At 42.3% G+C, this 18,030-nt stretch overlaps 1 protein-coding gene across 2 annotated transcripts; it reads right to left on the bottom strand.

The window, feature by feature from the left end:
* Positions 1–499: 499 nt before the first annotated feature.
* Positions 500–13,495, bottom strand: LOC135488658 (serine/threonine-protein kinase par-1-like). Of its 2 annotated transcripts, XM_064773313.1 has the most exons (11): positions 13,306–13,495; positions 11,771–11,990; positions 10,240–10,555; positions 7,386–7,678; positions 6,305–6,360; positions 5,854–6,007; positions 4,305–4,525; positions 3,617–3,927; positions 2,790–2,930; positions 2,415–2,661; positions 500–2,043 (listed from the first exon to the last, which is right to left on the bottom strand). In XM_064773313.1, the coding sequence occupies exons 3-11, from the start codon at positions 10,492–10,494 to the stop codon at positions 989–991; spliced, it is 2,733 nt and encodes a 910-aa protein (XP_064629383.1). In that variant the 5' UTR covers positions 10,495–10,555; positions 11,771–11,990; positions 13,306–13,495; the 3' UTR covers positions 500–988. The 2 variants fall into 2 exon arrangements, with proteins under 2 accessions (XP_064629383.1, XP_064629382.1); XM_064773312.1 differs by having other exon boundaries at positions 10,240–11,990.
* Between the last annotated feature and the right edge of the window lie 4,535 nt (positions 13,496–18,030).

Raw genomic sequence — 18,030 nt, 5'->3', positions numbered from 1 at the left:
TCATCATCGCTTTTTCTGAATTTCGTCAGCCTGTGTAGCATAGTATTTCATCATTCCGAGCCCCAGACGGTTGTTTACAATTCTAATTGTCTATGTTATAATTTTCAGACATGGCCAACGAAGGCAGAATTTCTTCCCGTTACTTCATCCTGACTCTCATGCGTTTGCGTCACCACTATCGAGATCCACATTTGGGTGTCTCAAAACATTACGGGTCCAGATGCCATCACTTAGGGCCTTATAAGCAAGACGACAGCAAGGTTAGGGGGTCACATTGGTCATTTTCAGGTGGCTAATATTATGCACAATTAGAAATTAGTCGTGTTTGATTCAGTACCAAATACATTCCTCGAATAAAACGAGAATAGTTTCGTTGTACTGTCAGATGGGAGAGACCCCTTCTCAAATCTGTACCTGGCTCCTGCCAGCAATAGACTCCCTTAGCCCATGGTTAGACCACAGTTCTCTTTGACTGCCACTTTGTCCCATGGTTACAAATAAAACAGGTTTGAAAATGGGTTATTTTATTATTAACATTTACAGCAGTTATCCCTACATATGCACGTGTTTGCCCGTTTCACATTTTTCTGAAAGCAAGAGTTATTTATGCGTCTGAAATCCGCTGTTTTTAGGTGAAGAACTGGGTCATGTTTGATTCAACGATAAATGTATTCCTTTGGCACATGCATATCCCTAAAAGGTTTCAATGTATTGTGTGATGGGAGTGACCCCTACGTGTCAACATCGTGTAACTTAATCGGACCTGCCTAGTATACTAGCCCCCCCCCCCCCCCTATTAGTCACGGTGAGTGTTCGTCTAGGCATATTTAGAACGGCGCTTCACCCTGATGTCCCCAGGGGGTGCCATAGTGCCCTTTTGCCCCCAAAAATACGCCCTCTCCGATCTAAATTTTCATTTTCCCGACCATGCATCTTATGCCAGTTCACGGTAAGTGGCCTACATTGTAATCTCAGTATATCATAAAAACTATGTCCTTTTATTTGCAGGTGCTGGGGATATTGACGGCAATCCGACGTGCGATTTGTTGTTATCTTGGGGCGGCTGTTCGACCGGCGGTAGTCCCCGTCCAATGTCTAAAGAATCTGCCACGCTGTCCCGCGAAGAACTGACGCTGCGCCGATTCTCTTGAGTATCTCGTCGCTTCAAGATGCGATCATGGTTCATTGGACTGTTGTAATAATACCGTGGCTGAACCGGACGATTCATTTGAAGATTCATTTTATTTGATCGTGTGCTGTGTGTCCGTATTTTGATTTGTTGCTCCGTGGGGATGCAGGGTGTCATGAGTTCTTTCACACAATCCTTGGTAGGAAATTGACCAATACACGCAGAGACTGGAACGGTTTTGCTCCGCGCACGCGCAAAAGTTTCATAGTTCGAGATATCCACAACCTTTCGTTTTGACATGTAGTCTTTCCACGTATCCGGATTGTAACTCGAATCAACTCCATCCTCTTTTATTGGGGTCTTGGTATCATAATTGCTGTTCATCTTGGAACAGTCATTGTCGTCCTGCGAAGGCCTATTGTCGCTCCTCGGGGCGCCTTCCGAGTCGTCAGTTGTCGAGTTAAGATCGAGAAGGTGTTGGGCAGAGTTGTTTTCATAACTGAAAACAACAAGTTCGGCTTGCGGGAAATCCCTTGTGACGACTCTTGAAGAAGCACCATCACTCTTCTCAATGACCTCTGCCAGTGTGTTCTGGCTTTCACGTGGTGTCACGTGTTGTTTAAATCCTGGCATCACGGGTTCTTTATCCGAGCCACTCCATGGCGACTCTTTACTCCTCTCTGTAGCATCGCAAGCCTTTTCCACAACGTCTTCGACTGGGGCTCTCCTGCCTTCTCCGGCCTCCCGAACAGGCCGCTTCACGATGTTCTCTCGGTTCTCCTCCGGTCGTGGATCATTGGCAAACTTCTTAATAAGGTCAGGTAGATCGCTTTGAGGACTGCCACGTGAAGAATTGTGTTTCCACGGAAGGTCGCCTTTGCAGTCGTGGGAAACAAGTAACGTTTTCTTGTTTGCTGAAAGACAAATTAAAACTGAAATTGATTCATTTTCTTATTTGCTACAAAGCTACACCATCAACTGGACACTTTTGGCGAAACGACCACACATGACAGTCGTTTCAGCGAGCAGCAATAATTTGAGTCTGTATACATCTGCGTTCAAGCATGGAGGTATACCTCCATGGTTCAAGTGAATGATTTTGTTGCAGCGGAGATAAATCAAAACGCGGCACTCGGCACGATTGATTGTACTGTACAACGTTCACAGTGTCACGCAGTGTCACGCTGCGCAGGGCAAGCACGGTTTAGGACAGCACTGTCTCAACGATGCAGCAGCCAACGACCTATAGGAATCTTTACCGCAATTACGATTTCCTACGACTTACCATCTGGAAGCTTCAGTTTGATTTCGCGATGCTCCGGGTGTCTTTTACTTTTGCTGGATGTCTTGTCCAACTGGAAGGCGTCGGTGGTGATTCCCGGATTCTTGGCCATGGCCACGTCCGAGTCGGTGCTTTGCGAGGTGACGGGGATATTGTTCCTTACGTTCAGAATCCTGGTCAGGATACGGTCGTTCTTTACCTGGCGGCGAATCACCCGCCGTCGTGTGCCGGGCGGGCGTCGGGAGAGTTGCTGTAAGGAGTGGAGGGATACTTTTACTTAAGGGAAAGAGACCTGGTGTCATAATCTATAATTAGTCATAAAGACCGCCATCCCTAGCTTGCCTTGCTCTTTTAACCAGGTAAAATTTTGTAACTTACGATTTCTAAGAAGTCACCGTCACTGTCCTTTCCGTCACCGGCAGCTGTGGCAGCAATCTCGGTCCGTATCGGCTTAGCCTGGAGGTCAACCATTGCACCCAGTGTAATTGGAGTTGGACGGACTATCTTCGTTGGCGAGTTCTGAGCAAAAGAAAACCTTGTTGTTGAGTGACCAGAGTGTTTTTAGATTCACAGGCGATACAGATTGCCCATGCGCTCTTTGAGAAACCTATCAGGAACATCCTTTTGAGAAGCGTGGGTTTTGGCAAGGTGGTCCCAGAGACACAAGTTCAGTTACTTTTGCTATGCGTGATGGCAAACACAACAACTATTGCAGGAGGATGATGGCAAGATAGTAAATTAGTCAATGCTGGATGATGATGGTAAAAACAGTGACTATTGCTTGATGATATGGCAAAACACCATTACTGCTGAATAATGACGGCAAGATAGACTACTAGATGATGGATGATGGCAAGAACAGCTTCTGTTGTTGGATGATGATGGCAAGAAGATCCACTTCTGCTGGAAAATGATCGCAAGAAGATCTACTTCTGCTTGAAGATGATGGCAATGCTGGATGACTAACTACTGATCCCCCACTGACTCAAATCATTCTGGTTACAGAGGAAAAAGATCAAAGCCCCATTTCAGGCCACTTGACACCCAAGGTCCCGAGATCGCAGAGTCACTTTGGCTAGCTCTTTTATGCACTGCCTGTTATTAAGGTTGGAATAAGACTTGTTGGGGTAAGATGCATGACCGTCATGGTGTACATTCCGCCATCTTTAACACCCGCAAAAACCCCGCGTCAAGAAATAACTTACTAAGTGCTTCACGGCACGGACAGGAGCAGTGAGCGGCTTGCCATCAGAGGGGAGACTGCTGACGGAGTGCCTCGCATCGGACGCCGCCACCTTCGTCATGACATTCATCACGGCCGTGTAGCGGATTAGCTTCCGCCGGAAGAGGTGATATGACGCAGTTGTCGAGTGCGGGATGTTGCTGACCACCATGCGGATGATTTCACTCATTTTGAAATCCATGTTCTGCGACATGTGCTTAATGATGTTTTGATCGAGTTCATCTGCTCGAAGCCGGTTTGGAAACATGGCGGGTTCAAGGGGTCTGTTCCGTCCTGAAATGTATATGTAAAATGGTGTAATTAAGTCGTATTCGTACATTCCTTTGTTTTTCCTGTTCTGTAGGACATTTTGGTGATTATTCATTGATGGAAACGTTCCTCATTCGTCAAGCAAGATGACCGGAAGCCGTAACATATTCTCTCATGATTGGTTCATTTCAGAATGTTGCTCCGTGAAGCAGGCAACCTCTTGCAAACAGGGTCTACAACATGACTTCTCCTTTATACGCATGTTTCCATTGAGGGAGTAAGTATGTATCGAGTGAAATGGCCTGATTATGTCAGGATGCATGTGAAGCAGGGTTTTATACTTGGCAAATACAGTTTAACTCAAAAGAACCGCCTGTATATATCACAACAAACACTTATACCTTCCGTAAGCCAGGGGTGCTGCATGGCCTCGCGTAATGAAATTCTCTTCTCGGGGTCGGAGGTTAGCAGTTTCTTTACAAGATCCCGGCAACCCCTAGTGATGGATTCTGGCAAAGCGTTCATGTCCCCACTCGTCATCTTGTTTTGTAGCGTCTTGATGTTAAAGGGGTGAACGGTGAACGGGAGGTTGCCGGTGAGCATTGCGTACATGTTAACCCCTCTGCAAAGATTTTGAAATGGTTTTATTGATATATACCTTGATGTCATAACTTCCGTCCTCGTGTAAGTTTTATCAAAGTTTAAGGATTTTGCCGTTCAGTTAGGGAAGTCGGTCTTGCGGAGATGGATTTAATAACCATCGTCTGCCTTCGCCCTCACTGTCCATCGATTCTTCTCGATAGCATCATCGCATCGATTTCCACCTTAGGCCAAAGATGCATGTAGTGTTCATATGTTCATATGAATTTTTTGTCAACCCAATACTTTGACTGGGAAGGTACCGGTATACCACAGATCATCACCTGTGCATGGGTGCAGAAGGAAATCCCGTCCCTTGGAGAAACAGTCCAGCCTCAGTCTTTTATTACCCCCCCCCCCCCCCCCCCCCCCCCCCCACCCGGAGATTTACCCTGTTCTCCCTCCATCTCAATTCAACTGACATCCCGTCGGCCATTACGCTGGACCCATCACCTAGCAACGCCTGCCGTGCTTGCAGCGCGATCGCATGCAAGATGAAATCTTGCACTAGTACCTCATTCATTAGTTAACGAATCGGTATTAATTACTAACGTCTCTTCCCTTCCGTGATTAATATTTCTTAAAGGCTAGACACGTTCGTGGAATGACGTGGTTCCATCGAAGGAACTTCGACATGAACTATTTATCATAGAGTATTTGGCCTATTTGAAAAATAAAATTCAAGTTGAAGAGTTTATCGCTAAACGCAGGCACCCGGCCTTTAAAAAATGAATACGCCGCGCGCCGACATTACGGACCAATTTCGCAGGTCGTCAATACCCGATTACAAGTATAGAAAGAAGTTTTGCTTCCTTGTGACCAAACCTGCGCTATTTATGGTATATACGGACAATATGTACGTGTCATATCGAGGTGCAGAGAAAAATTTCATGACAACGCACTATGTGAACAACCAAAACTTTAACTGTAAAACATATTTGATATTCTGAGAAAAGGTGGCACGAGCACGTCCTCTTGTTGGATATTTATTCACAAACCAATCAAATGTAGGCTGTCATAATAATATGATATGATACCAGTTACTGGGATCATTGATCATTATTGATATTGGCAAATCGTTTGGTTCCATTCCGCTTTTAAATTGTTTACCAAATAAATCTGTGAGATACGGTCTTTGTCAACGTCAATACTTTCTCAGATAGTACATGTATTTAGTTCTGCATGTTCTTTTCTGGAAGGCGTTCTCTCTTTAAGTGAGAAATTTTAACTTAAACTTTTGTTACAGGATCTTTCGCTTTATTTAAACAGCTTACAATTTTTCACAAATCAGGTTTGTCGCACATAACTTACATGCTCCAGACATCCACCTGTGGTCCATACTTCTTGTTGGCCAGGAGCTCAGGTGCGGCATAGGCGGGACTTCCGCACTGGGTCACCAGGAACTCATCAAACTTGTACCCATCATTCGTGTGAGTTACCTTCACCGAGTTACTGAGTCCAAAATCTGAAAGTTAACATTGGAGAATATCGTAAACGCAAAAAATCCGTATCCGATTCCGTTAATTGGCAAGGCTTATCAAATTATCCGCTTGGTTGGATGAAAGGGGACGTATCATCACGCCAAAAGTGGCCTCACTAATTTTATCAACGATTTGGCCAGTGTCATCAACTGTCGATTTTCTACAGATTACCCCCACATTTGTTGGACATCTTGTTAGATAGCGACGAGCAAAGCCGGTTTGTCAATGTCACGACTCTTGGATAACCATTTCCAAGTTTAATGCATTGTGATGAAACTCACCAATGATTTTCACATCTTTGTTTTGGCTCAGTAAAAGATTCTCGACCTTCAGATCCCTAAAACAACATTATATAAAGGTGAACAGTAAGAATACGGTAAGAACGCCGACTTGAATCGATCTATCGGAATAGCCCGATATTTCTAGTGAGAGCGCTATAACTTGTCAATTTTTCTCTGGTCTTTTTTTCGTCCACACCTCCAGAAATAGACTATTTGCTCAATCGATATATCCAGAATAGATTTCGCAAATATAACATGGATTTTTTGATAAATACAAGATTATTGACAACCCGTATATGTATTGACCGGCCAGTTATTGACTTTTTCTGGTCTTCTGTGATCATTAAAATAAATACATGCTGGACAGAATGTATACGTGTAGTTAAACTAGACAATGTATAGGCCTACAGTTATTTTTTTCCATAGCCTCGTAGATGCAAATAAGGATAGTGACACTCCCGGTCGACGTAATGGTAGACCATGGCTGATACGCGTCCGTCTTTTTAAGTCTTTCCCAGGACTTTATATCGTACATGCACATGTATTGCTGAATCGATATTTCCGGAATACTCCGCAAATATAACATCGATTTTGTATTGAATACATGACCACCTGTATACATCGGCTATATTCACCATGTTTTCCATCAGGCAAGGATGCCCGAAAGGGCGGGTTGTGCATGTACAAAGCAACCTGCAGATTGATTATGTCCCTGCACACAGACCCTCAAAATACACTAATGTCACATCCTCTGAATGCGAAAATGGTTGCTTGGCAATTTAGATTAAATTTTATGTTGGATGCCTATTTTATATAATAAGTTACCCGAGCTGCATTGTAGCTTTAGCTAATTACAGCTGATACATACATGATTCATGATTAGGTATATAATCAATCCACAGTTTCCTGTTCCCATTGGTCTCCGAATTCATCGAGTAACGTTATACTTAAAACGTTTTATGAAAATCGGGCCCAGATTTGAGGCCGGGTGTATACAGTGTGATACTGTGTTATTTTAAACAGAGGGAAGTGTAAATGTCACGCAGGTTAAACGCCTGACATAGGCTAGCGGTAGCCTTACCGATGCAATATCCCTGCCCTGTGCAAATATTCCACCGCTGAGATTATCTGCCTCATGTACTTCCGCACCTCCTTCTCCTCCAAACGCTTCTTGTTACAAATATGTTCCATGAGGTCTCCCCCCTCACAGAGCTCTAGCACCAAATAGTAACAGTTCTCCGTCTCCATTATCTCATAAAGTTGCGCCACGTTCGTGTGACGCACAACCTGTAGTAATTTTCCCTCCCGGCGAAGATTCTTTCGAACATAACTGTCTTCTTTTGCCTTCTTTTTGTCGATGATTTTCACTGCAACCTGAAATTGCGCAAACATGAAAATTAGCCAGATGCTAACTGCAGTGCCATGCCAGGGGGCGTTTTTTTGCATTGCACGATTACTGTCGGTTGTTGATTCTCACGAACGTCTTATTGAGCATCATTGATCATTAAAAATGCTTTTACGCACAACACAAACCACATGCCATCGAAGATTTGGATTAAAACGCCAGCTCAACTGTGCAAAAACCGCGTTCAATCTCAGTTTTCTATTACCTACAGCATGGGGGGGGGGGGGGGGGGGGGGGGGGTGGGGGCGAGGGAAAGATGCCGCTTAAGTTTTACAGATAAAAACGCGGATTTCGTGTAGATTTTCAGTTTTCAGTTTTGTTTCAAATGACTGAAAAATATCATGCACATTTATATCAATAATTTTGTGTTTGTAAAAGGTTTACGAAGGGGCAGGCCCCTCATGGCAAAAGATTGTTCTCAAAAATAAACTTGGGAATATAAATACACCGGCGTTGAAAACTATCAAAAGCAGGCCTTCTAAGGCCTGCTTAAAAGCGTTAATGATATCAGAATTAAACAAGTAACAACATTTACCCATTATCAAGCTCGCAATAATATTTGTCAGAGAGAGTATGAGAGTATAAAGTGTTGGTGAGGTAAACAGATTAGCCTGTGCGTACTTTTTGCATGACGTGCTATTATATATAGGTGCACTGCTAACGTCAGCGGTTGAAAAAGGGCGCCGGCCTTTCTAAAGACATCTTGGCAAATTTAAAGGAGTTTTCAATAAAGATACATGAATCAGGAGAAAAACTATAGTTTTGGACAAGTTTGGTGATCTTTTACAAGTAAATACATGTACTTGTTTATAGTTAATTGTTTTCAACAATCACACTTGAAAGTAAATTACCATTTCATGTTTATTTTCAGGGAAAGGAATGCAGTCCATTCTTTTATGTCATTTTAGAACTGTTGATATTCAATTAAAAGTAATGAAATTCATTGCCTCAGTGTATACATTACCATTAATACCCAACTTGGATTTTCGTCACGAAAACTCAAACTATCATGCATACTAAATTCCAAAGATATTTGTTCTCGTGTTGACAGAATATGTGATTTATTTGCAACTTAAGTGCCTGTGCAAATTTTCTTAAATTCTCTCAATCATCCCAAAATTTCTGCCGAATTCTCAAAATTTCATTTCACGCCAGGAGAACCTGAGTGCAGGTTTAATTCACACAATGGTTATACCATAAAGATATTTTCATTGCGTGTCTTAATTTGCCAACATGTTTATGTGCCAAGAGCAATATGAACGTGATATGTTCAATCACCCTATTTATGATTTCATTTTGTCCTTAGGCATACATGTATCTGATATATCGTTTTGAAATTTAAAGCACGAAAAATATTTCATTGTCGCTGATCAGTTCAGAGGCTCTCAAAGAACACTGCATATTGAAGTACAATGAAATGCATCATTTATATTGAGTACATGTACCATGGTCAAGGAGAATTGACCATGGTCATCAAACATGGCCGCGTTGGATGCCATTTTGGATTTTATCGCTTAGGAAAATATTCTAAAATTTTGCCAATGCTTCGATAATTATTTCGACTTTTTTTGAAAGGTATCGTTGACCTGTAAAACAAGGCCGAATTTTATTGCTATAAGAGTGTGTTTGACATCCCCTCATCTCGTAAAATTCCAAATTAGATACAAGAAGTCAACAGCATCCCCGTGGAAGTGAGGGCTCCTTCCACTGTGAACCGCTTCTTACGAATGTGCATGGACAGACTTGGAGAAAACTGTGACATACTGCAAGACGGTCACTTCATGAATTTGTGTTTCGGTCTGTGATAAGAAGAAGACAGGAACTTTGGTCGGACCCAGCGTCACTAATAAAAGACGAACGCACGCTGTTGGGAACGTGCAACTAAAGCAGTCTATTTATTGACCCACACTGTGGAAGATTTGACTTTATGTCAAGTGAGCGGCTGTGCCAATATGCTGACCTCTTGTCATTGTTCTATCGAGATAAGTGTTGGGCAAACATTTCTGGCTTTTCATAACAGAAAAGCTCATTTCGCCTCATCGACGACAGTTGCTTCTCATTCAAGTGTCATTTTCTGTCTTTCGAAAAAAAATATCGCCAAATTCTGGATCAAACAGGATTTGTATAACTTAGTGCGAAATTCGAATTTGTTCCAGGTGGGAATGCTCCACCCTCTCTGAAATCCAGGTGTTTACTTTAACTTGTGACGTCACGGGAAGTTCATGATCAAATATCGTATGAATATTAAAACTACAACATGCCCATTCATGGTGTTGAATCACTGGTCAAATGGGTATAATGTCATTTAGACCACATAAGAAATGTTTCAACAACATTTGCGGAAGAAATATTGATATTGAGCTGAAAGGTCAAGATGTACGTTGTCGCTGACGTCATCAAAAGTCGAACTCGACCGATATTTTCCTGAATTTTCAACTTCAATTGCGTGGCGCATTCCTTTTTACTTCATTGGCTTCAAGAGAGACGCCCCCTCCCTATACCAAGAAATATTATACCGCATTCAACTTACCTTTTCTCCTGTAAGCGTATGCAGACCCTCCTTGACCTTCGCGAATGATCCCTCGCCCAAAGTTCGGCCCAACAGATAGTTTCCAACCCGTTTGGAGTGCGGGAAGTTTCGTAAAACCTCCTTGGGCACCTCCGTCACCTTATTCGGGAGATGCTCGCCGCTGGCCATGGTGCGCATGCGGCGGTAGATGATTTCATCTGGATTCTTGGTGGGGTAGTTTGAATCCAGAGGCGTGGATTGAGTAAGTGTGACCATCACCGCTACCGCAGACGTTTACCATGCCAATTCTATTTGAAATATATCCTCTTTTTGGAGCCTTTGGGAAAATAACAACTTCGAGAAATGAAAAAGAGAGAACTGATAAACGTACAGGTATGAGCGATAAATGTTGGTGTCGAAAACCTTTTCTCTAATTAGTTCTTTGGATCAAACCTCATACGCACCCTTTCATACAGTTAGGCCTTATAAGTTCATCCGAATATCCCAGAATAATTTGATGACATCTCCAGCCAAGCACTGATATTTCCGATATCAATTCACACGCTTATACTCTTGGATTAGATATAAATTCTCGTCTAATTTCGTTTGAAACTAAATTAACGGTTAAATAGCCTGAATCGATATGGTAATCAAACTCGCCTCCATAAAATGAAATTCTAGAAAATCTCGTTGAAGTTGACCGCACTGATCATGAATAAGTTCTCGATATGTCGCCTATTAAATGTATCTATCATGAACGTATGATCCATAATGGTATAATCCAGAGCATTGTTGTGCATTCGCACATGGACGAAGCGCTTAGTCCTTCCAATGGTGTTTGCATAAACTAGCGGCTTCCCCGCTTGCACTAATAAAGTCACAATACCAGAACATTTATTTAATAAATATGATACAAGGGAGACTTCAGGTTGTACGAAGAGCTTGATTGATTTGTAAGCTAATCCGGAAATTGCCGAACGAAATTGTCAACGAGTAGGCCGTTTGATCGTGGGGACGTTCCGCCAGTTGTACGAGCGGGGTGTCCACTTGTAGAGAGGTGAGCGCAATCTATATGCGCAACGCACACTTCGGTAACAAGGAATCTGATTACTATGGGCGTTTTTTCTTCAATATGGCGCCTCCAGTCATCCCATAAAAGCACTGGCTTTGTTTTTTACACACCCAAACGCGTCTTTCATTGGTTTTGACCCGGAACAATACGCCAACATCATTCTAGTCAACGTCGCCTTAAGATATACGACAATCGCGTGACGGTTTTTTGCTATAATTCGAATAAATCACGCGAAATATAGATATATACATGTATAGAGATTCAATGATTTACAGCTGGATAAGTATCCGCATCTCCGATTGGCACTAATATGCAATCGCGTGCGTTTCATGATATCGCGGTACTTTTTACCGGAAATTGATATAAGGACGGAAGTTGCAAATCTTGGTGCACAGCTTCCTTTCACCGGAAATGATGCAGGTCGCTACATATTTTTAACAAATTCCAAACAATCCGTGACATAACTGAAACCGTTCTCACCTAATGGTCTGGTTGTTTTTCTCACGCCGTCGTCTGCAGAATTCAACGGAAACTCTGAAAGGCGTATTCTCCCATTTCATTCCTTGGCGAAATTTGCTCAAATGAATCCGGTAATTATCGCCACTAACGCTTTTCCGCATTTCCTGCACACGACCAGACGACACAGCTATCGTCTGCTTCCAGCCGCCATTGACTCAAGTCACCCGATAAAACTACACACCTGTGTAATTAAAAAGAAATAATTAGTCCGTTGTCGAGTCTATACATCGTTAGCAGTAGCAAAATCGTCCCAAGTGCATCTATGTAATTATTGATCTGGTGACGAGGTTAGGAATTCCACAACTTGACTGGAAACTACATACAGACAATATCCTCATCCTTCATAACCGTGACATTTTGGCATTATATAGGCCTACCAGTCTAACCAAATGCGCGTACGCAGAAGTCTTCCAGTGGAATTTCCTTATGTCTTGTCAACAATACTACATCGAGAATATCAATCAGGAGCACATTCAATCAGATGAGGAATTGTGAATATTGATTATTGTTGATGCACTATTGTTTGTTACTTTGATCTGATAATTACACGAACGTGTAAAGGTTAAATTCGGAACGTAGGTCGAGTTTCATTTCTTGTCACCAGGCGGCTTGTCACTCGTGATTCCTGTTACACCATAGGTGGCATAAACCTTGTAGAAGTGTAAATGATAACCGTATCATTTTAGAATAGACTGGAACTCGCAGATTCCATGACGAGCTGCCAGTGTATTATTTAGCGAAATCACCCGATTGGAATTGAACATCCTCCTCCCCAACTGTAACATGACGACAATGAATAATCTAGCGAAATTTCGACAGCACGCCAGCTTGTAATCAAATCATTTCTTTTGCACGCAGGAGATTTGGCCCGGGTTGGCGATATTTTGTCCAATTCATTAATGATGCAACTGGATTAAGGTCTCCTTTCTTCTCGGGCCGTGTTACATGTATTTTGTTGCCTGGCATAGTTATCAGTGTTATCGTGGTGATGTGAATTTAGTCTGACAGTCGTGGATACAGCTGCCTAATATTGATGATAGATATAGGTGCAGTCCGTCAACTATACAGAGACGAAAAACAGACTATCATTTTCATTATTTGTCTTCCGAAGGGATTGGGCCATACACACAATTTTCGGCAATGTTCTGTGAGTGACGATGTGTTTGTATTCAATACGCCTATCATAATGTCAACTGTGAACTGTTTTCGTTTTTTCTCAACTCATGTATGCATACGAAATACGGCCATTGCTAGAGGCAAGTAATTCTTTAGCCAACTATATATGAAGAAATTGAATGGGTTCCAAAATGATATTTAATATAATTTGGGATCAACTCAATAGTTTTGAGACCAATTCAATTTCTTAGTCACAAGAACCAAGAGAATGTGAACATTAACTTAAGTGACTATTATCTCAAATGTACATACTTGCTCTTGCTCATGTTACGTCTACCCATGTATGTATTCACTATTCAAAGAAATAAGTTTATACTCGCCTATCGACTACCAGTGGTTAGTTCTCACTCCATCATAAACGAATAATAATCCATTTAATTGGCATTCACTATGAAATGATACTTGAAGAATACTAGGCTTCTCTACATGTAAGTACACCAGGGACGATATCAGGCCTATCCCTGGCTATAATGAGACACAGAGATCTAAAATCCTTGCTGCTTGTCTTCATCAAGTTGCATGAATAATTAAACGCACCCGAGGTCCCGAGGATAGGCCTATTGAATTTCGCTTTAACAACGATAGATATCGATTTAAGTGTATCGGGATAATTGTAGACTACATTTTGCACATTTGCTCTCAATTTACATCGATTTGTAGTTCAAATCATCACGGGGAATTCCGTGTCAAGGGCCACACAAACCATTAAAATGTTTGACAACAGAGAGTCCCAATTGATTAATTTATTTTTGTTTTCGACGCGTGATACGCAACTACAGTGGAACCCCTCTATTAAGGACACCCTCGGGACTGACAAGTGCTGTCATTAATAGAGAGGTGTCCTGATTAGAGAGGTCAAAATGAATGTAAATGACCTATTTGGGACCGAAACTAGTGTCCTTAATAGAGAGGATGTCCTTAGTAGAGAGGTGTCCGCTAAGGGAGGTTCTACTGTACATGGTGCTGGTCGAGCATATAGGTGGGTTGGGATAAGGGGGGGGAAGATAACAAATTAATCAGTGGTTGAACAATACCTCTACTCACTCCGTCACGTTTCTTCCTAACAAATATTGATGCGTGATATGTGACACAGATCTAGAGGTGGCATCAGTTTGATACTACTGCCATCTCTGGACGAAGGATTATAACAACATTGCAAACATACATAAGAACGAAACCACTGCGCATCAGAATGTGATATAATATTGTCGTTTGGGATGCCAATCAACAATGCGGCTCATGCAACAAGTAAACTCTATACAGTGATCTTTGCGTGGAGTGTGGAATTGGACTGACTGAACATGGATTGGGAGGTCGTCTTCTCATATAAAATGAGTGGACGATTTCTATAGCGCAACAAACTATATATCGGAAGCAAACATACAACGTCAAACGTCCACTATGAAGGTCACAATCATCTCCATCATGATTATAGGAACTGTTCTCTTAATTGGTGAGTAATGTTTGATAATTCTTCTAAATGTCAGGTCATGTCAACTCATATATATTGTAAAAGTAAAAGTTGTATATTACGTGTGTAGATCTCCCCTAATGAAAGGGTCAGCCAGTTTTGACTTTGAGACGCTCTCTAATTCTTGATGCCAGGCGCCTGGAAAGAATACAGTTTGTACCCTAGCTGCATATCGGGAAAATACCGACGGGGCTCGAACCGTCGACCTTCCGTTCACGAGGTGGACACCCCAACCACCATATCGGGGCGTCGGGATCAACTACAATGTATGAATTAATGGGGATCGGGTGACCCTAAATGATTTGAACCGATTCCTTTCCTTCGTCAAAAGTCCTGCTACCACATGACTCCTTAGTCCTCTTAATCACCCTGGTCTAATTGTTAATCGTATCAAACGAAACTAATAAAACAACTGTTCACACGCCCTATCAGTATAGTTCTCAGTTGAGCCGATCCAATGTCGTTGTACGTCGGTATCCCTCCCTCCTTCACCGCCGATAAAATCGGTCAGGACGGCCACATTTTCGGTGGTCCTTATTGCACGCGAGGCCACCTATGCATGTGCGTCTGACAGATTCCCGCCGGCCAGATCGGATCAGCGGTGAAGGAACGCCGATATGAGTTGATAGGAATCTTTCAATAAAAATGGAAAGATTCTAAGTTAATCAAAGTATTCGAGGTCGCGAAGTTGTCGCATTCATCTTTACTATTGTACCATTCTTAAGCTATAGACCCTAGGAAAGTGCGGGGACACTTTGTGGCTTCTTTTGCATTCATTATGAACGTAAAGACAGAACACTTGTATAGAACTCTAATTTCACCGATCTAAATGTCTAAATATCAAGGTAAGAGGAGACGCACATAGTCGTTGAGTTGTCACAGTCCATCGTCAACATGCTCAATTTGGACTTGGAGAATGGCTTGGCGATACCAAGTTGTCCGATGGCCGTGACGTACATAAGGATACGGCTTATACCCTTTGGACGATTTTGTATAAATAACAAGGTATACATGTAGTCTCAGATTGGTGAAACTAGAGGAAGTTCTTGTCACAACCAATTTGAACGATCTGCAGTGTGTTGGTACCATTTAGAGTAATATGCGACCACATCTCGTTGAGGCAATAAGGCGATACTTTGATGAATCACCCGAAAACAAATATCGTTTTCCATATTGTAATAACTTGCCTCTATTTGTAAGCCAGCTGAGAGATCAAATTTATCTTTGTGCTTGGCCCACCCGGACAGACGCTTTCTCGGTTAATGGCAAAAGTGTTATTAGTCGCTAATTATGTAAGATGGATTGTTGTTCAGAGACGTTGTGTTATGAGTTCATTTTATTGTCTATTTGATTAGCCAAGAGGCCATTGATATAAGACTTTACGGCGATGACAGATTGGACTGGCCAATATGTCTTACATGTAATCACACAATGTCTAGCGACCTCTGACCTCCATGGAACAAGCCTTCGGAAAATGACGAACATGGCACTCCACCTCCATTTGAATATTGATGAGGCTGATCAAGATATTTGGCTGGGGATGAGCCATGTGCACATCTTCTGAGGCGGATATAGGAATTTGGTAAGGAGGGGGGGGGGGTTCACCATGTTCAGCATCCAAAAGAAACGCCACTCTAAATCATGATTTCCCTCGTGTCAAATCAACCCCTTACGCCGACATTCTTCGCAGAAACAAGGATAATTGCCTTAATTCCTCTCCCATTCAGCACACGGAGCTGGCATTAGTCTTTTTTTACAGTTTTTAATTACAATTGCCTCCTTAACGCAAACTCGTGGATTTTTTTAATGCTGAATATGATGTCGTTTACGTCTTTTGTTTATTGCCCGCAGTTTTTGCAGTTTTGGTCAGGAGATTACGAGCATGCAGTTGTGGATGCTGACATATCATTATCACAATCCTTTACTTCGATATAAAAAAAAGAAGATTTAAAACGCACTTTACAAAGCATAAAGGAATAAACAAAAAAGGTTTCACCGCCTACTCTATCAATCGGTATGCCATTGGACACTCACAATGAGTTTTTGGTGATTCTGTTATGTTTATTCATTATGCTAGAAGTTGTCTCATTCTTGTCGACTGGGGGACGTTATGATGTTAGTATACAACGGTCTGCTGCGAGCTTGGCCCGACAAAATGGGTTAAATGCGATTTGCTTGTTGACACGATGTAAAACCTCGCGTGTAACTCGTGTAATTCAGCTCACTGGTAGTCTGCAGAGTCTCAGTGGAACAGTGTAGATCAATTTCTGTCGCAATTATATTGTCACTGTCATAATTAACTACATAGCTGAATCTGACATGTTGCAGTTCTTTGTTGACCGGTTGTCACTAGAGATGCTTGTGGGCTAGTATAGTGTGACTGGCAATTCTTTTCTAATAAATTGAGATCAGTTTATACTACTGACAGGCTTGTATACATGCATATGCACATATCATGTATGGATACATCTACATTCTGGAAGGCAATTCTGTCCCTGGCCCGCGGTCTCTCATCAAATACAATGCCGCAGAATCAGTCCCGTGCTCCTCCCCTCGCACACGTAATACTTGTCCCCAGCTACAGCAAGTGATAAGCAATATACCCGCTGGGTTATTTCATATTTTCTTGAAAAAAAACCATGAAAGATTCAAGCTCAAGAACAAGAGCAATGTACTGAGGCAGCAGTAAAGTCAACAATCTCAAATCACGCTGTTCGAAGCGAAAGCCCCCAGTGCTCCCTTGGGTCTTAATTGACATTATGAGCACTCTCCCGATCATTCAAAAAAGCGGTGACAGGGAATTAAAGATGCGGCCTTCCGCTCGAGTGACCATACTTCCTCTTCTAATGGGACGCGCGGATGCTGACAATGATCAGAAATGACAGTTGCTTCATGGCAAAACGATTGTTACGCGTATCAAATTAGGGAGTTTTCGCAAAGCCCCGAAACCCAAACGCGAACGCCCAGCCGTGCATCACTGGACTTCAGTGAGGCCTATAGCGATCTTTTTCTTATTTTTCAGGTCTTTCCGACGCGATGCCGCATTTGGCCGGGCGATATGCGGACATTGATGAAGGGTAAGTCGGTTTGCTTGTCTGACTTCGGAGAAAAAGAAGTCCAGATCGCTATTCAACATTTCGTTCTTTTATAAAATGAGGCAAAACTAGACCAAAAGGAATACATTTGAGATTTCAATCAATCTCATTGACAAACATCTCGCTAAAGTTTCTTTCTGTTAAATCCACCTCCTTGTTTCGTTTTTCGCTTCAGATCCGAAAAGCGCGGCAACTGGTTATGGAACTCCATCGACGGGGAATGCCAGCCTCTTAACCACGCCTGCAGTCGAGACAGCTCGTGCTGCTCAAAGAACTGTCGACCAGTCAGTATGTTTGGCACCGGATTCTGTGATCAAAATTGAAGACTGAAAAGAAGTGAGGGCACGGGGATTATCATGAGCTTTTTTGTACTCAGTAGATTTGCATTTGGACCTTTTTTGATTAATAATCAAATTCAATGAAAATCGGGAATTCTTCAGTGTCGGTTGGACCATGAGGTAGACGGAGAGTAGAACAGT

This window comes from Lineus longissimus, chromosome 5 (assembly GCF_910592395.1).
Source record: "Lineus longissimus chromosome 5, tnLinLong1.2, whole genome shotgun sequence".
Taxonomy (NCBI): Eukaryota; Metazoa; Nemertea; class Pilidiophora; order Heteronemertea; family Lineidae; genus Lineus; species Lineus longissimus.
The sequence above is the reverse complement of the archived record's forward strand: the minus strand, read 5'-3'. Positions and strand labels throughout refer to the sequence as shown.